The sequence below is a fragment of the Oncorhynchus kisutch genome, linkage group LG3, assembly GCF_002021735.2.
Source record: "Oncorhynchus kisutch isolate 150728-3 linkage group LG3, Okis_V2, whole genome shotgun sequence".
NCBI lineage: Eukaryota > Metazoa > Chordata > Actinopteri > Salmoniformes > Salmonidae > Oncorhynchus > Oncorhynchus kisutch.
In genome coordinates, this window is record NC_034176.2 from 49,250,060 (window position 1) to 49,270,521 (window position 20,462).

The window sequence follows — 20,462 nt, forward strand, 5'->3', positions numbered from 1 at the left end:
CTGTATAAGGTCCCACAGTTGACAATGCATGTCAGAGTAAAAACCAAGCCATGAGGTCAAAGGAATTGTCCTTGGAGCTCCAAGACCGGATTGTGTCGAGGCGCAGGTCTGGGGAAGGGTACCAAAAAATGTCTGCAGCATTGAAGGTCCCCAAGAACACTGGCATCCCTCATTCTAAAATGGAAGAAGTGTCAAACCACGAATAATCTTCCTAAAGCTGAGCAATTAGGGGAGAAGGGCCTTGGTGAGGGAGGTGACCAAGAAAACAATGGTCACTCTGACAGAGTTCCTCTGTGGATATGGTTGTCCTTCTGGAAGGTTCTCCCATCTCTGAAGTACTCCACCCATCAGGCCTTTATGGTAAAGTGGCCAGACAGAAGCCACTCCTCAGTCAAAGGCACATGACAGCCTGCTTGGAGTTTGCCAAAAGGCACCTAAAGGACTTTTAGACCATGAGAAACAAGATTCTTTGGTCTGATGAAACCAAGATTGAACTATTTGGCCTGAATGCCAAGCGTCACGTCTGGAGGAAACCTTGCACCATCCTTACGGGGAAGCAACAGGTTTTTCAGGGACAGGTCAGGATCGAGGCAAAGATGAACAGAGTAACGTACAAAGAGATCCTTGATGAAAATCTGCTCCAGAGCACTCAGGACCTCATCCTGAGGCGAAGGTTCACCTTCCAACAGGACAACGACCCTAAGCAACGTTATACCCAAGAAGAGTCGAGGCTGTAATCACTGCCAAGGGTGATTAAACAAAGTACAGAGTCAAGGCTCTGAATACTTATGTAAATGTTATTATTTTTTAAATTATATTTTTATATAATAATTTGCACAAAATAATTACCTGTTTTTGCTTTTGTCATTATGGAGTATTGTGTGTAGATTGATGAGAAGAAAAACAATTTAATCCAAGAATATATATATATTTTCTTTTTTTTCTTTTTTACCTTTATTTAACCAGGCAAGTCAGTTAAGAACATATTCTTATTTTCAATGACGGCCTGGGAACAATGGGTTAACTGCCTGTTCAGGGGCAGAACGACAGATTTGTACCTTGTCAGCTCGGGGGTTTGAACTTGCAACCTTCCGGTTACTAGTCCAATGCTCTAACCACTAGGCTACGCTGCCGCCACTACCGTTCAAAAGTTTTTATGGACATTGTTAATGTTGTCTCAACGTCAACAGTGAATAGGCTACTCCGGGATGCTGGCCTTCTAGGCAGAGTTACAAAGAAAAAGCCATATATCAGACTGGCCAATAAAAAGCAAAGATTTCGATGGGCAAACGAACACAGACACTGGACAGAGGAACTCTGCCTAGAAGGCCAGCATCCTGGAGTTGCCTCCTCACTGTTGACGTTGAGACTGGTGTTTTGCGTGTATTACTTAATGAAGCTGCCAGTTGAGGACTTGTGAGGTGTCTGTTTCTCAAACTAGACACTAATGTACTTGTCCTCTTGCTCAGTTGTACACCGAGTCCTCCCACTCCTCTATTCTGTTTAGAGCCAGTTTGCGCTGTTCTGTGAAGGGAGTAGTACAGAGCGTTGTACGAGATCTTCAGTTTCTTGGCAATTTCTCGCTTGGAATAGCCTTCATTTCTTAGAACAAGAATAGACTGACGAGTTTCAGAAGAAAGTCTTTGTTTTTGGACATTATGAGCCTGTAATCGAACACACAAATGCTGATGCTCCAGATACTCAACTAGTCTAAAGAAGACTGGCTTTAATCAGCACAACAGTTTTCAGCTGTGCTAACATAATTGCAAAAGGGTTTTCTAATGATCAATTAGCCTGGATTAGCTAGCACAATGTGCCATTGGAACACAGGAGTGATGGTTGCTGGTAATGAGCCTCTGTACTCCTATGTAGATATTTCATAAAAAATGTGCCGTTTCCAGCTACAATAGTCATTTACAAAAAAATTGCTTTTCTTTCAAAAACAAGGACTTTTCTAAATGACCCCAAACTTTTGTGTGTGTGGTGTATCAGCAACTTGGACACACCTACTCATTCAAGGCTTTTTTCTAGTGTAATAATAATATTGAAGACATCATACTATGAGAATAACACATGGAATCCTGTAGTAACCAAAAAGTGTTAAACAAATAAAATATATTTGAGATTCTTCAAAGTAGCCACCCTTTGCCTTGATGACAGCTTTGCACACTCTTGACTTTCTCCAACCAGCTTCATGCGGTAGTCACCTGGAATGCATTTCATTTAACAGGTGTGCCTTGTTAAGTTCATTTGTGGAATTTCTTTCCTCAATGCGTTTGAACCAATCAGTTGTGTTGTGACAAGGTATGGTTGGTATACAGAATATCTCCCTATTTGGTTTAGGACCAAGTCCATATTAATGCAAGAACAGCTCAAATAAGCAAAGAGAAACGACAGTCCATCACTACTTTTAAGACATGAACGTCAGTCAGTCCCGAAGGTTTCAAAAATCTTTGAAGTTATTTGGATTTTTACGAATTATCTTTGAAAGACGGGATCCTGAAAAGGGGACGTTTCTTTTTTTGCTGAGTTGATGTCCATTTTAAAATGTTTAACATTCATTACAATGTTGGTGATAGTATGATTAACTAAAGAAAATATACATTTTCATCAAGTGTTTGACCTTTTTTTAATGTGTACTTTTTTGAAAATACTAATATTAATGGACCAGAATACCAACAAATCTCATAATGTATAGGTAGAGGCAGTTTGTAGTGCCTGGCCTAAATTGTAATTAACAGGCTCAGTTTTCAAGCTGTTTTGTTTTTGTCTTTTTCACCTACCTCCCACACACCATATGATCATGCTTTCATGCTTTCGTATCACAGCAAGGACAAGCCAGTTTATGCAATGTTTTGTGGGTGTGGAACATTTAGCATTTTAGTTAAATGACCGTTAGTTGATTATCTTTAGGAAAGAACCTGTACCATCCTTCCTCTTAACTGCCAATTATTCTGTTATAAATGTATGTGCCATTCCCCTACTAAACTAACTGAAATTGGGAGGGACTACCCAGACTTGTTAACATCCACTGAAGTTGCTTGAGAGATTACTATATAGCTGCAGTAGTTGCCCTGGTAACCAAACAAACATACTTGCTAGTTTTGCTAACCAAATATCAGTCCTTGTCCATCTACTTAAACAATGCCAATGTTTTCATTTGGACTTTTGTATTCAAAAACAGCTCAAACATTGAACATGTAACAATTAACTATAGCCATTGAATTCTACCATGCTGATATACCATGCATTATAGGGAAAAAATGGACACTCTCGAATGCCATTCAAGCCAATCAGAAACGAGTATTTAACAATGCCATGGTGTAATTACCAATAAGGCCCGAGGGAGTGTGGTATATGGGCAATATATCACGGCCAAGGGCTGTTCTTGTGCAGGATGCAACACAGATTACCTTGAAACAGTCCTTAGCCGTTGTAAATTGCCCATATACCACAAACCCTGAGGTGCCTTATTGCTATTATAATATTGTTACCAACATAATTTGAAGAGTAAAAATACATGTTTTGTCATACCCATGGTATACGATCTGATATCCCACAGCCTTTTAACCAATCAGCATTTAGTTTATAATTAATAATATTGACCCCTTATGACTCTGGTGTGATCAGCCTTTTGTGTTTGAACCTCCAGAGGGGTGCTCCTCATGGACAACTCCAGCTATGGGATTGAGCCATTGGTGTCTTCCTCGGACTTCCAGCACCTAGTGTACCGGCTGGAGGACGTGGTGTCGGAGCCGCTGGTGTGTGGCACTCCACACACGGAACAACTAGCCCCATCTGAACAGGACCACTCAGAGCATCACACCCACTCTGACACACACAAACAGCCTGTCAGCCACCTCCTCAGGGTGAGTTACCACAGTGTGTATGTGTGCATGCTAAGTGTGCCTGTGCCTTCATGCTGATTTTCTGCTTATGGTACTGTATGTGCTTTCTCTCCCTTCAGAGAAAGCGGGCAGTGCTTCTCCAGCCGCACTATGTAGAGCTGCTCCTGGTGGTGGATCATGAGAGGGTGAGTGAATGTCCAACGACTGATAAACCTAGACTGTGTTTTATACATCATTTAAAATCTCTTCCCTCAACAGTACATTTTGGAAAGCAGTGGATGTGGTTGTGTTTAAAGCGGTTTTGATTGAGAAGTGTTTTTTAAAATTCCACATCTTACACCACAAAACCGTCTTGAGTGACAACAAATCTGTCCAATTAGCTGATTCGCTTTCCATACACCCACTCGCCCAAACGCCGTATTGGACTGCAGTTACACATACTTGTTTTTTTGGGCTGGCTTAATCAATACAGTGTAAAACAAAACAATTTATTTGTATTTTATTTTTATGGAAGAACGATTTCAGTGTAAATTTAAACTACTCAAATCTGACAAATTATGTTGATAAGATAATGTACCCTACCGTTCAAAAGTTTGGGGTCACTTAGAAATGTCCTTGTTTTGAAAGAAAGGCATTAAAATAACATCAAATTGATCAGAAATACAGTGTAGACATTGTTAATGTTGTAAATGCCTATTGTAGCTGGAAACAGCTGATTTAAAAAAAATTGAATATATACATAGGTGTACATGGGCCTTTATCAGCAACCATCACTCCTGTGTTCCAATGGCACGTTGTGTTAGGTAATCCAAGTTTTTTTTTAAATGTAAAGGCTAATTGAGCATTAGAAAAAATATTTTCATTTATAGTAGCTCTGCTGAAAACTGTTGTCCTAATTAAAGAAGCAATAAACTGGCCTTCTTTTAGACTAGTTGAGAGTCTGGAGGATCAGCATTTGTGTTTTCGATTACAGGCTCAAAATTGCCAGAAACAAATAACATTATTCTGTAACTCGTTCTTCTATTCTTGTTCTGGAAAATGAAGGCTATTCCATGCAAGAAATTGCCAAGAAGTGAAGATCTCGTACTGTACTACGCCCTTCACAGAGCAGCGCAAACTGGATCTAACCAGAATAGAAAGAGGAGTGGGAGGCCCCGGTGCACAACTGAGCAAGAGGACAAGTACATTAGTGTCTAGTTTGAGAAACAGACGCCTCACAAGTCTTCAACTGGCAGCTTCATTAAATAGTACCCGCAAAACAGCAGTCTCCATGTTAACAGTGAAGAGGATACTCCGGGATGTTGGCCTTCTCGGCAGAGTTCTTCTGTCCAGTGTCTGTGTTCTTTTGCCCATTTTAATCTTCACTTTTTATTGGCCAGTCTGAGATACGGCTCCTCTTATCTGGTTAGAGCCATTTTGCTCTGTTCTGTGAAGGGGGTAGTATGAGATCTGTATTTTTTTTAAATATACAATTAACTTTCAAAGATCATTCGTAAAAATCCAAATAACTTCACAGATCTTCATTGCAAAGGGTTTAAACACTGTTTCCCATGCTTGTTCAATTAACCATAAATAATGAATGAACATGCACCTGTGGAACGATTGTTAAGACACTAACAGCTTACAGACGGTAGGCAATTAAGGTCACAGTTATGAAAACTTAGGACATTAAAGAGGCCTTTCTACAGACTGTGAAAAACACCAAAAGAAAGATAACCAGGGTCCCTGCTCATCAGCGTGAATGTGCTTTAGGCATGCTGCAAGGAGGCATGAGGAGTGCAGATGTGGCCAGGGCAATACATTGCAATGTCCATTCAGTGCTAAAGGGAGACAGGACGGACATCTGACCATCCTCGCAGTGGCCGACCACGTGTAACATCACCTGCACAGCATCGGTACATCCGAACATCACACTTGCGGGACAGGTACAGGATGGCAACAACAACTGCCTGAGTTGTACCAGGAACGCACAATCCCTCCATCAGTGCTCAGACTGTCCGCAATAGGCTGAGAGAGGCTGGACGGGGGGCTTGTAGGCCTGTTCTAAGGCAGGTCCTCAACAGAAGTCATCGGCAACAACATCGCCTATGGGCACAAACCCACTGTTGCTGGACCAGACAGAACGGTCAAAAAGTGCTCTTCACCCACGAGTTGCGGTTTCGTCTCACCAGGGTGATGGTCGGAGCCGTGCTTATCGTTGAAGGAATGAGCGTTACACCGAGGCCTGTACTCTGGAGCGAGATCGATTTGGAGAGTCCGTCATGGTTTGGGGCGGTGTGTCACAGTATCATCGGACTGAGCTTGTTGTCATTGTCAATCTCAACGCTGTGCGTTACAGGGAAGACATCCTCCTCCCTCATGTGGTACACTTCCTGCAGGCTCATCCTGACATGACCATCCAGCATGACAATGCCACCTACCATACTGCTCATTCTGTGCGTGATTTCCTGCAAGACAGGAATGTCAGTGTTCTGCCATGGCCATCGAAGAGCCCGGATCTCAATCCCATTTGGCACGTCTGGGACCTGTTGGATTGGAGGTGTGAGGGCTAGGGCCATTCCCCCCCAGAAATGTCTGGGAACTTGCTGGTGCCTTGGTGGAAGAGTGGGGTAACATCTCACAGCAAGACCTGGCAAATCTGGTGCAGTCCATGAGGACTGAACTTGTTCAGTTTATGCCTCAGTTGCTGAATCTTGTTTTGTTCATACAAGTTTGCTGAAGATAAACGCAGTTGACAGTGAGGACGTTTCTTTTTTTGCAGAGTTTATTTGAGAACTATCACCAAAATTAAAGCTAGACGGGGAGAATTTAAAATGTTTGCGCATCAGAACACAGCGTTAGCCATGACATAATGCATAACATATTTCTCTCGACTCCAAGGCACAATATGTAGAATTACAGGCAATTAGCTTTAAAACTGCAACATTTTCTCAGCTCCATGGAGAAATGTGTAAAATTTCAGTGAATTGGCTTAAAACTGTGAGCGTTTCTCAACTTCGCCAAGGTGGGGGCCTTAAGTTTTCTTGCCAAGGGCCCGGAGCAAATTCAGTTGCAGCGACTGGCCGACCGCACCCATTACCACTCCACCACCTAATCCCCTTTTTGATCAAGAAAAAACCCTTAAATTCATTTCTTGATGGCCTGTGTGAATTCTAGCTTTGGTACCAGACCTATTTTTGCTATCATTACACTCTTTGCCAAATGCCAAAGATATGACAAGGAGTGGCATGATTGCACAAACATGATGCCCAGGCTAATTGAAATATCCATTGGGCTTAAGAACTTTTGGTCCATTCTGTTTTAAACGTTTTGAATGAGGCCTAAAGGAAACTCTAGCCAATGCTTACTTCTGTCCTTTCCCTCTACAGTTCACCTACATGCACGGGAATGAGACTGCAGTGCGAGACGAGATGATTCATCTTGCAAACTACGTTGACAGTGTAAGTATACAAAAAAGTATGCATACTACAAGTGCTCAATCAGGGTCAAATACCCTCCGACACAGTATGGTATGAGATGTAGTCAACGTTTGCAATACCAAACAAGCCAATTCCAAGAATATACAGCAATGATTTCTTCATAGATTGTTTCATATTGCATAGGAATTGTGCATAGTGCAAAACATAATATAAACCTCATTATAACCTGGCAGTGTGATTGAAACTTTTCTTTAACAATCTGCATTATATAGAGGGGATATCTATTTTTTTAACTATCAAGTTTAATAAATGCTAGTATAGTAAAAAATTCTCATTTTAATTCTTGATCACACTACGAGATAAATGTTAACAGTTGTCATGTCTTTGGCATCATTAAAGTGAAGACTGTTATTTTATCAAATATTATTACGTGATTAAACTAATCATGTAAATGTAATTAACTAGAAAGTCGGGGGACCAAGGAAAATCTTCAGATTACAAAGTTATAATTTTCCTAATATAACTTCAGATATTTTAATATGTGATCAAATAGTCTTCTAATTAATTAATTATTCTTTTTGGTCTCATTCCAAACATCGTAAATTGTTGGTTATCTGCACGAACCCTTACTATGAATCATCCATACATAAATTGTCTTAATCATTTATTTACTAACTAAATAATCACATAAATGCATAAACAAACAGTAGATATAGTTAAAAGGAAATGATAGGGGTGGTTCTCTAGTGGGCTAAGCCGATATGACGGCTTGATGGACAAAGGGAAGTGGGTGTGGACTGAGACGGGCGGGAAAGACGAGTCACTACAAAGTTGATAATTAAAAATTGAAATGCTAACCCTTTGCACATGAACGCTCACTCATTTGGGAATCATTGCAATCAATATATATTTACGCTCAGTGTGTCGTCAGAGATCTCTGTTGGAATCGTCCATCTTTCTGTTGGAAAGTTCATCCGCTCGTCTCTCCATCTGCTTCCAAGAAGTCCTTCATGGTTAGAATGGATTCTTCAGAGTCCCATTCAGAAATGTTCTTATAGAATAGATGTTTCGGCAGTTGTCGGTCTTCGCATTCCATGGTACATAATTCCAAGCTGCAGACTAGTAATTAGTATCGAAGATTTGCTCTTATTCTGTCGGTAACAATAGTCTGAGTTTAACAATTTCCACCAGTTTAGCCAATGCTCCACATGGTTTGGTTAGGAATTCAACAACCATTATTACAACCTTGGCTTCTACTGAAGTTTTTTGTGGTCTCTACTCAAACCTTCGCCCCCTCAGCTTACCGAGGTACGCATGGTCTAAAGAGGATTTATTCGGAAAACAGTAGAAAAGGGCTGTCCCATGACGCCAGATCAATGTCTGTGCTCATGGGGCGGGCCAATGACTTAGTTAACTTTAAAGGGAATACAATTCTCTCACATTAACGTTTTAAAATCACGTTACATAATTTCACATAGTTTCATCTTTACTCATTCATTTTATACAATAATTAGATGCGAACCTCATAACGGAGGCTCCTGTATAAACAGAGTTGTGGTAATGTGGCTGTATCATTTTCCATGAGATCACAACATGAAACAAAACAGACCGGTTGTAGCTGTCTTCTCCACCGACCGTTTACACATTCTCCAAAACATGGATTTTGTTCAGTTCTCAAGTTCTGTGATGTAGAAGAAGTTCCTTTGTTCTACTGTGAAACTCTCTCTCTATACTACCTGGCCCTGAGGAGAGTCTCCTCCAGGAATCTGGGAGGGAGAGAGGGGTGGTGAGGGGGAGGGCCACGTCATGACACAGTATTTTTCGCATGAAAATGACACCCTAGATGTGTCTATAGATCTGCCTCAATTTGTGACACTCTTCCCATTTCTCTGTAACATGCAGATGTACATGGAGCTAAACATCCGTGTGGTGTTGGTGGGCCTGGACATCTGGACCAGCAGGAACCCCATCAGCATTGAGGGCAGCGCCGGGGAGGTGCTCAGCCGCTTTGTCCAGTGGAGGGAGAAGGAGCTGGTGCCACGGCGACGCCACGACAGCGCCCAGCTCATTCTGTGAGTCCCTGTACAGTTTTGCATCATATGAGGCATTATACATCATCATAGTTTTTGCTCTCTACTGAAAGTGCTTCAACTTAACTACTGACATCAACAACAACAAAAAATTGTATTAATCATTTTTGAGTGTAGTTATCCTTTAACTACAGTCTTGCCTTTACGATCATAATAAGTAAGATTACATGGGCAGGGGAACCTGATCCTAGAACAGCAGGCTTACTCTGAGACACTTGATGAACATGGGCCCAGGAGAGACAAAATAGTAATTTTTCACTGGGTTTATTATGTCTCTCGCTACATAGTCTCTCTGTATTTTTTGTCTCTCCAGGAAGAAGAGCTTTGGGGGCACTGCTGGGATGGCCTTTGTCAGCACTGTCTGCTCGCGGAGTCACGGGGGAGGGATCAACGCAGTAAGTTGCTGTTAAGTTCATGTTTTAAGTATCCCTATATTTCTGTTATTACGGGGCTATCACTCTGTCAAGTGTGCGCCTGCGCGGGAAGTCTTGCTGTTGATGGACCTAGCCTGGAGTGCGATGGCTACCTTGTAGTGTGTTCATATGGTATAGTAAAGTTTGTTAAACTGGAACCTTGTCTTTGTGTTTCGAGTTAACAGTTGCTCCCTTGGGACTCCACTGATTACTCTCCCAAATGCATCATGTCATGTAAAACACATCATCATACCTGTTATTTCTCTGTACTGAAAGTGCTCCATCTTAACTGCTGACATGCAACATTTTGGGGGATTGCATTAACAGTGGACTAATGACCAAAATACTAACAGATAGTTTTTGAGTGTAGTATTCCTTTAATAACCTCACCTCACACTCCGTGCATGTCTCTGCGTAGTTGCTTCTTGTTCGATAGATACTAAACAGCCTTTCATCATATAGAAACTGACGCCTTTATTTTTTGCAGGCATCCACACTAAGGATGATAACTATAATGACTAGGTATAATTTAACTATAAAACATTGGCGAGCATCCACACTAAGGATGATAACTATAATGATTAGGTATAATTTAACTATAAAACGTTGGCGAGCATCCACACTAAGGATGATAGGTATAATTTAACTATAAAACGTTGGCGAGCATCCACACTATAGGAAAGTCTCCCTTTTTTTTACATTATTGCTTTCCTCGTTGCTCAAGTGGTTTGCAAGTGATTTCTATTTTTCTGCTGGTTGTCAATTTGTTTGGATCTTTTTCACTCTGCTCATCTGTCTGTGCAACCATTTCCATTGCAAAAATGTTATCCCTTGCCAAAAGTGATTCCCGACAGTTCATTTGGCCTACATTCAGCAATTAACAGCAGCAAGCCTGCATCTCTCCATGTGAAGGCTATTAGGACTAGAATAAAGAATACATGAAATAAACGTCCTAAGGCTTTTATAGCCTATAGCTTTTCCTGGAATTTCACGAGAACGTAGTAGGGATGAGGATTGTAAATAATTTCACAATTCGAATAGTATCATGATTTTTTGTTGGATATCCGGATCTTCAAAATACATGTTTTTCTTTTTTTAAATGGATGTTTTTAACCTGAGCATTGATACGTGAGGAAAAACCTGGTGTATTATTGCTGCAAAGGTGCCCGGTGAGATGGGAGCGAGCAGACGGAGGCAGAGAGTGAGACGCTACAGCCAAGACCCACTAACTTGTAGCAGACAATGTCATTATTTCATCCCAGATAACAGTGCCTATATTAACTGGAGTAGCCAATGGAGACCTTAACCCCATTCAAATAAAACAACAGCCTACCTGAAGGTTTGCTCGTTGTAGTCTACTCTTTCTCATTTCGCTAACTTTTAACTCCGTAATTTTATTCCGTCTGGCATTGCATTAGTGAACTCTCACTACACTTATTACACATTGAGACTCTTTGCTGCTTTGATTGGCCAAGATAAACAACAAGCTACACACTTGAAGGCTACCGGACGGCTACCAGGCTTTTTTATGGGGCGCATGTCTTTAAAAACTACATTTAAAAGTTTGTTTTATTAAATTAATCATTATAAATATCATGGTATATCCTTGTAAGTAACATTGTCATATGGATATTTCAATTTAATGGAGAAAAACATTTTCAATTTTAAAATAGGCCTATTTTTGGGCCACAGAAATTCATATTCACACAACAGTTCGTATATTCGAATAACGTGCACATACTAAAGAGGCTTGCGTCCGTAGCTTATAACGTAAACTCACTCACTTTTGCACATTGCCTTGGTCCGTACAATTGACCTTATTTTTGCGCCCTAAAAAACGTAATACTTCCAGATCAACTGTAATATCAATGCCATTGTAAAGCACAATTTCTCACCTTTCCAACAAAATGAATGACGAGACCTTCATGATGCCCATCTCTGCATAATTCAAGAAGGCAATGAGCTAAAAATGTTGGGTGGGGAGCGAAGGCTACGAAATGATCTTGAAAGGGGGAAATATGTTGTGTGAAGAAACAGGTTTTTTCACCCGATTTGTCCAACTAATCAACTTTAAAATGTAAATAAAACACTATAGAGTTTGTAATGTCTCACCACAGATCTGTTTGAAGGTGTGTGTCGAATTTGAAGAGGGATTTAGGGCTGCGCAAACGTTAGCCTCACAAGTGAAGTGCAGCTGTTCCGGTTTTTGAGTGCCATGATGGCTCGCAGTAATGATGTGCAAAAAAATGCAATTGGCCCCCTTGACATGAAATATTAGTTTAATATTAGCAATAATTATATTAATTTAGACAAAAATCATGAATAACAAAGTTTTCTTACAAGTGTATATGGTTAAGCATGATTTTAATCTGCGAGAGAACGGCTACCCCTGGTGGAAAGAGGCTGTACGGCACAAAATGAGTTGCAAATGCGAGCTGTACGTTACGTAGTGACAAGTCACAATGTAACGTACAGCGTCAGAGGGGTCAGTTTTCTCATCTTTTCTCCAATACTGTTAGTCCATTACCATGTCAATCAACGCTGAATCGAAACGTAGTTCACACCCCGGATTTCGATGCCAACACAGTCACTACAGTCCCATTGTAGTTTTCAATGCAGGCTCGTTTGAATGTCGGGGTTACGCACATTTGTACGCAATGGGGTGAGGTTACGTTAGTCTATTGCACATTGTAACCGCTGGAAGATAGAGGCTATAGTTGTGTAGCCAAATTAAGAAGCTTATTAGTGCTAAAAATATTAACCTGTCAACGTGCAAGAATCAAAGCTCCACTATTGACTCCACTCTCTCCTCTTCGAGCATCCTCGCGCACCTACAACCAAGAACACTTCAATAGAATGCGTTTTTGATTGGTTGTCAATGTTTTATCGTCGGAGGGACAGGGAAAGAATCTCTCTGAAAGTGATCCAAATGTTGGCTCTCGTTATCGTTCTCAACTGCTTTTGTAGTTACCGTTGTAGTGTGAACACTCTTGTTCACTCGTTATTGTTATTAGTTATCATCCTTGGTGTGGACAGCCCTTAACACCCAAGTCAAGTTGAACTGGTCTTACACGCGATTAGAGTAAAGATTGGCAGGGTGTGTATCGCACATGGCACCCTTTTCCCTATGTAGTGCACTACTTTTGACCAGAGCCTGGTCAAATTTAGTGCACTATATAGGGAATAGGGTGCCATTTGGGATGTATCAATTGTGTGTCCACGCTGTTTAGCCTATAGCCCTCATTTGATTTCTAATGAGTGTTCTTTGTCTTTCTCTGCCTTCAGTTCACCAACAACAACATCCCGTCCTTTGCGTCCATCGTGGCCCACGAGCTGGGCCACAACCTGGGCATGAACCACGACAACGAGCGTAACTGCCACTGCGGGGTCACCAGTTGTATTATGAACTCGGGCGCCACGTGAGTTTTCCTCGACCCTCAGACTAATTTCACCACTTTTCCCATCTGATCTGTCCTTACATAAGGAGGGTCAAATATTGCTGTGGTGCAAAGTTTCCCCAAAGAACATATCTGGGATCAGCTTCCCCAGCCCCAATCCTAGCTTTAACCATTAGTGGGGAAAATGCATCAGTGTCGTCTCGGGAAACTTCACTCTACACCATCACATATCCTGGTACTAACCCAGCTTCTTCTGTCTCTTACTCCCTCTCAGTGGCTCGCGGAACTTCAGCAGCTGCAGCGCCGACGACTTTGAGAAGATGATCCTGAACACGGGGGGAAGCTGCCTGCTTAACATCCCGCGTCCGGAAGAGGGCTACAGCGCCCCCTACTGTGGCAACAAACTGGTGGACATGGGAGAGGAGTGTGACTGTGGCTCAGACAAGGTGACCGTTACAAAGTGATATGGTGCAACGTTGGTATCATTTCCATTTGAGGTAAGTCAATTCAGGAAGTAAACTAAAAAAGAGGAATTGTAACTTCCATTTACTTCCTGAATTGACTAAATTAAAATAGAATATACTCCAACCCTGATATGATGATAGGCCCATAGACAGGGCTCTAAAGTGCTACCATGATTACAGATAATCATGAATGATGAGTGAGAAAGTTAGAGGGATTAATATCATACTCTCCAAAAACCCTAACCTCCCCTGTTATTGGTAATGGTTAGAGATTCGCATATCTTGGTGGTATGACCTCAAACTTTTTCACTCATCATTATTCAAGATTCATTCATGATTATCTGTAAGCATGGTAGCATCCACATTAATATAGAAGTTTTCAGAAATATATTCTTATGCAAAATAAAAGTTACTCCAAAATGACACTACATTATTTACCATTCATTTCTACTGGTCACAACATCATCTAAAACACAAACAAAATATACTGCATAATGTATTCAACAAGTGTGTAAAGTCACAAGGCGTGCTAGGAACATGGGACATTTGACTACTTTAAAAAACATATAGAGAGTGAGATGATAATCGGCTACAGCCAAGACTAGCTAACTTGTAGCAGCCACAATGTTATTTACCATCCCATATAACAATGCCTGAATTGACTGGAGTAGCCTAGAGAAGCTAGCTAGCTAAGCAAGCCAGCTAATTAAGGCCACATTTAGCTCTTTTTCTCCTTAACCCCATTCAGAACTACTGCAGCCAGTTGACGATCCCTGATATAGGGAGTAGTGTGCCGTTTCCGACTACAGCAGTATTTTTGAAGAATGCCGTAATAGTCTGTGATGGTGGCCTCCTGCTCACTGATTGTTCATGGTGTTTGTTTCTCCCCCTACAGGAATGTGAGAAGGACCCGTGCTGTGAAGCCAAGACCTGCAAGCTCAAGGGTGGAGCACAGTGTGCTTATGGAGAGTGCTGTAAAAATTGTCAGGTAACTTCCATTTAGTGTAGCACTACTGTCTATGTTATTTGGTATTAAAAACCAAGTCAACCATTTTTTTTACATGAACTACAACTTAGGGACAGGAATTTGAACAGCAGCAATATTCACCAGATACTTCGATAATTAAATACGATGAAGCTTTTTTCAAATACTTTTAGCGTTTGCTTTCGTCTACCTAATTTGCTAGATACAGTGCCTTCAAAAAGTATTCATGCCTCTCGACTTTTCCACCTTTTGTTGTTACAAAGTGCGATTAAAATTGATTTAATTATCATTTTCTGTCTACGATCTACACAAAATACTCTGTCAAAGTGGAAGAAAATGTCAAACTTTTTAATTATGGAAAATAAAACAGTAATATACAGTTTATTCTGAAAGTATTCAGACCCCTTGACCTTTTCCACATTTTGTTACATTAAAGCTTTTCTGTAATTGGTTACATTTATTTTTCCCTCATCAATCTACACACAATACCCCATAATGATGGAGCAAAAACATTTTTTTATATATATATATAATATGTGTGTATAAAAGAAATATCACATTTACATAAGTATTCAGAGCCAGTAGTACTTTGTTGAAGCACCTTAGGCAGAAATTACACCCTTGAGTCTTCTTGGGTATGACGCTACAAGCTTAGCACACCTGTATTTGGGGAGTTTCTCCCATTCTTCTCTGCAGATCCTCTCAAGCTCTGTCAGGTTGGATGGTGAGTGTCGCTGCACAGCTATTTTCAGGTCTCTCCAGAGATGTTCGATCGGGTTCAAGTCCGGGCTCTGGCTGGGCTACTCAAGGAAATTCAGAGACTTGTCCCGAAGCCACTCCTACATTGTTTTGGCTGTGTGCTTAGGATCATTGGCCTGATGGAAGGTGAACCTTCCCCCCAGTCTGAGAACCTGCTCCAGAGCGCTCAGGACTTAATTAAATATATGTCTGATTGGTGGAGTGCTGCAGAGATGGTTGTCCTCCCATCTCCACAGAGGAATTCTGGAGCTCTGTCAGTGACCATTGGGTTCTTGTTCACCTTCCTGACCAAGGCCCTTTTCCCCCGATTACTCAGTTTGGGCGGGCAACCAGCTCTAGGAAGAGTCTCGGCTGTTCCAAACTTCTTCCATTTAAGAATGATTGAGGCTACTGTTTTCTTGGCCTTCAATGCTACAGAAATTTTTTGGTACCCTTCCCCAGATCTCCGCCTCGACACAATCCTGTCTACGGACAGTTCCTTCGACATTATGGCTAGGTTTTTGGCTAGGTTTTTGCTCCGACATGCACTGTCAACTGTGGGACCTTATATAGACAAGTGTGTGCCTTTCCAAATCATGTCCAATCAATCGAATTTACCACAGGTAGACTCCAATCAAGTTGTAGAAACATCTCAAGGATGATCAATGGAAACAGAATGTACCTGAGCTCAATTTCATATTTTATAGCAAAGGGTCTGAGTACTTACGTAAATATGGCTTTGTAATTATGGGGTATTGTGTGTAGATTTAATGTAGATGTATTTATTTTTTGGGAATATTGCTATTAGTAACAAAATATGGAAAGGGGGGAGGGGTCTGAATACTTAATGAATGCACCTGTACCTAGATTAGGTAAGTATTCAACCCCCTGAGTCAATACATGTTAGAATCAACTTTGACGATTACAGCTGTGAGTCTTTCTGGGTAAGTCTCTAAGAGCTTTGCACACCTGGATTGTAAACTAAACAAAAATAGAAATGTACTCTCACTGTCAACTGCGTTTATTTTCAGCAAACTTAACATATTTGTATGAACATAAGATTCAGCAACTGAGGCATAAACTGAACAAGTTCCACAGACATGTGACAAGCAGAAATTGAATAATTTGTCCCTGAACAAAGAGGGGGGGTCAAAATCAAAAGTAACAGTCAGTATCTGGGGGGGAATGGCCATAGCCCTCACCCTCCGATCCAACAGGTCTCAGACGTGCTAAATGGGATTGAGATCCGGGCTCTTCGCTGGCCATGGCAGAACACTGACGTTCCTATCTTGCAGGAAATCATGCACAGAACGAGCAGTATGGCTGGTGGCATTGTCATGCTGGAGGGTTATGTCAAGATGAGTACCACATGGGGAGGAGGCTGTCTTCCATGTAACGCACAGCGTTGAGATTGCCTGCAATGACGAAGATGCTGTGAGACACCGCCCCAGACCATGACGGACCCTCCGCCTCCAAATCGATCCTGCTCCGGAGTACAGGCCTCGGTGTAACGCTCATTACTTCGACGATAAGCGTGACTCCGACCATCACACCTGGTGAGACAAAACCGCGACTCGTCAGTGAAGAGCACTTTTTGCCAGTCCTGTCTGGTCCAGCGACGGTGGGTTTGTGCCCATAGGCTACGTTGTTGCCGATGACTTCTGTTGAGGACCTGCCTTAGAACAGGCCTACAAGCCCTCAGTCCAGCCTCTCTCAGCCTATTGCGGACAGTCTGAGCACTGATGGAGTGATTGTGCGTTCCTGGTGTAACTCGGGCAGTTGCTGTTGCCATCCTGTACCTGTCCCGCAGGTGTAATGTTTGGATGTACCGATCCTGTGCAGGTGTTACACGTGGTCTGCCACTGCGAGGATGATCAGCTATCCGTCCTGTCTCCCTGTAAGGCGGTCTTAGGCGTCTCACAGTACGGACATTGCAATTAATTGCCCTGGCCACATCTGCAGTCCTCATGCCTCCTTGCAGCATGCCTAAGGCATGTTCACGCTGATGAGCAGGGACCCTGGTTATCTTTCTTTTGGTGTTTTTCACAGTCTGTAGAAAGGCCTCTTTAATGTCCTAAGTTTTCATAACTGTGACCTTAATTGCCTACCGTCTGTAAGCTGTTAGTGTCTTAACAATCGTTCCACAGGTGCATGTTCATTCATTGTTTATGGTTAATTGAAACAGTGTTTAAACCCTTTGCAATGAAGATCTGTGAAGTTATTTGGATTTTTACGGATTTTACGAATTATCTTTCAAAGACAGGGTCCTGAAAAATGGACGTTTCTTTTTTTGCTGAGTTTATAATAGTTGTCCATTATTCTTTAAATTCTTCAAGCTCTTTCAAGTTGGTGTTGATCATTGTAATTTTAAAATCTTGCCATAGATTTTTAAGCCAATTTAAGTCAAAACTGTAACTAGGCCACTCAGGAACATTCAAGCAACTCCGGGGGAATATCTGGCCTTGTGTTTTGGGTAATTGTCATGCTGAAAGGTGACTGTGTCTCCCAGTGTCTGTTGGAAAGCAGACTGAACCAGGTTTTCCTGTAGGATTTTGCCTGTGCTTAGCTCTGTTCCGTTTATTTGTATATTAAAAAAACTCCCTTGTCCTTGCCGATGACTAACATACCCATAACATGATGCAGCCAACACCATGCGTGAAAATATGAAGGCTGGTACTCCGTGACGTGTTGTATTGGATTTGCCCCAAGGATAATGCTTCATATTCAGGAGAAACAGTTAATTTCTTTGCTAAAAATAATTCAGTATTACTTTAGTGCCTTATTGCAAACAGGATGCATGTTTTGTAATACTTGTTGTGGAGTTACTACAATGTTGTTGATTGATCCTCAGTGTTCTCCTATCACAGCCATTAAACTCGGTAACTGTTTTTAAGTCACCATTCGACTCATGGTGAAATTCCTGAGTGGTTTCCTTCCTCTCCAGCAACTCAGTTAGGAAGGAAGCCTGTATCTTTGTAATGACTGAGTGTATTGATACACCATGCAAAGTGTAATTAATAACTTCACCATGCGCAAAGGGATATTCAATGGCTGCTTCTTTTTTTTACCCATCTACCAATGGGTGCCCTTCTTTGTGAACCATTAGAAAACCTCCCTGGTCTTGAATCTGTGCTTGAAATTCACTGCTTGACTGAGGGACATTAGATAGTTGTGTGGGGTACAGAGATGGGGTAGTCATTTAAAAATCATGTTATTTAAACACTATAATTGCACACAGTGAGTCCATGCAACGTATTATGTGACTTCTTATGCACATTTTTACTCCTCAACTTATTTAGGATTGCCATAAGAAAGGGGTTGAATACTTATTGACTCAAGACATTTCAGCTTTTCATTTTTAATAATTTGTAAACCTTTCTAATAACACATTTCCCCTTTGACATTGTGGGGTATTATGTGTAGATCAGTGACACAAATCTACATTTAATCAATTTAAAATTCAGGCTGTAACACAACAAAATGTGGGGAAAGTCAAGGGGTGTGAATACTTTCTGATGGCACTGTAGGCTGGGTTTGCAGTTTTGCAACTATTTCATTTACTTTCATCGCAGCAGGCAAACTCAGTCAAGCCAAGCTAAATAGCTGAAGTTAGTTTGAACGGTTTGAACCCAGGTCTGATATTCACACTGTTCATGTGATGCCTTTACTCTCTTAGTATTTGCCAGGGGGCTCAGTGTGTAGAGGTAGCAATGATGAGTGCGACCTCTCGGAGTACTGCAACGGCTCATCTGCACTGTGTCCAAGCGACGTCTTCAAGCAGAATGGCCACCCCTGCAAAGTGGATAAGGCCTACTGCTACAATGGGAAGTGCCAGCACTACGATGGACAATGCCGGGCAATCTTTGGCCCAAGTGAGTTCCCCTTTGCTCTGCATAAGAGGAATTCTGCTGCCTTCTAAATCACAATGTCCAGAACAATTGCTTATGAGTGCCCTCTAGTGGTGCATTTGTTCTCCCTGCTGTTCCTACTCTCTTTCTCCTGGTAGTACAATATTTATAGACAAATCAGTGCAAATAAATCAATGGACACTGTACTGTAAATTCATCCATTTCCCTCTTGTTGTACAGAGGCAAAGGCTGCCCCAGAGGTGTGTTTCAAAGATGTCAACTCCAAGGGGGATCGTTTTGGAAACTGCGGCTACCAGAACAATGGCTACAAGAAGTGTGAGAGCAGGTCAGACAAATTCTGTGACTTGCATTCTTGTCAATGTATAATCGGCAGCAAATACAGTTGTCAACAATGTATGTTGACGGCATGAGGAAAATGTGTACTAGTGTGTACACCTGTTTGTCACTCTGTATAGGAATGCCATGTGTGGGAAGCTACAGTGTGAGAACGTCCAGTCAGTCACCGTCTTTGGCATAGAGCCCTCCATCATCCAGACGCCCATCGCCGGAATCAAGTGCTGGGGTGTTGACTTTCTGCTGGGTTCGGACGTTCCAGACCCTGGCATGGTGAACGAGGGGACCAAGTGTGGGGAGAACAAGGTAAGAGGTGCCAGTCGAACCAGTTGCAGGACCACTTTGGAAATGGGTTGGTTTTAGGAGCTATCCTCTGGGGAGCCATTGTACATCTTATCTTTGTTAGAGACCATTTCCAGGCGATACAGTAGTTGCAAAGCCCAGTTGCAGTTATTTGCGTCTGCGTACAGAATTAGGTACGCTGTTCTCCATTCTCGTAGGAGCATTTAGCTAAGCGACTTCTCACGTTATCGCTCCACAGGTCTGTTTGAATTACGACTGTCGGAGCGCCGATGTGCTCAACTACGACTGTGATATCCAGAAGAAATGCCACAGTCATGGGGTAGGTCATTCACTACTACTAAATTAATCGTCTCCCGGGGTGTGTCCTACAGGTGTCTGGGCTTTGTCTAATACGCTTGCCTTTTCCGCTTTTAGGTGTGTAACAGCAACAGGAACTGCCACTGTGAGAACGGCTGGGCACCGCCCTACTGCGAAGCTAAAGGTTACGGCGGCAGCGTGGACAGCGGCCCTACATGGAACGGTGAGTGACCAGCACAAAGGCCCTCTCAGAGCAGACTCCATATGCGCATATGAATCATAGTCCAAAGAATATTCTTCATCTC

The 20,462-nt window shown here is 41.9% G+C and overlaps 1 protein-coding gene across 3 annotated transcripts in view; it reads left to right on the top strand.

Annotated features, from left to right (window-relative positions):
* The window catches only part of adam9a (ADAM metallopeptidase domain 9a), an 86,411-nt gene that overhangs the window by 58,329 nt on the left and 7,620 nt on the right, over nt 1-20,462 (top strand). For all 3 annotated transcript variants that reach the window (XM_020476251.2, XM_020476258.2, XM_020476244.2), the window contains 13 exons: nt 3,653-3,869; nt 3,968-4,033; nt 7,217-7,288; nt 9,170-9,339; nt 9,671-9,752; nt 13,056-13,189; nt 13,443-13,614; nt 14,528-14,620; nt 19,032-19,227; nt 19,444-19,549; nt 19,680-19,863; nt 20,099-20,179; nt 20,275-20,380. In XM_020476251.2, coding sequence (XP_020331840.1) covers nt 3,653-3,869; nt 3,968-4,033; nt 7,217-7,288; nt 9,170-9,339; nt 9,671-9,752; nt 13,056-13,189; nt 13,443-13,614; nt 14,528-14,620; nt 19,032-19,227; nt 19,444-19,549; nt 19,680-19,863; nt 20,099-20,179; nt 20,275-20,380 — 1,679 coding nt within the window. The remainder of the gene's footprint in view (nt 1-3,652; nt 3,870-3,967; nt 4,034-7,216; nt 7,289-9,169; nt 9,340-9,670; nt 9,753-13,055; nt 13,190-13,442; nt 13,615-14,527; nt 14,621-19,031; nt 19,228-19,443; nt 19,550-19,679; nt 19,864-20,098; nt 20,180-20,274; nt 20,381-20,462) is intronic.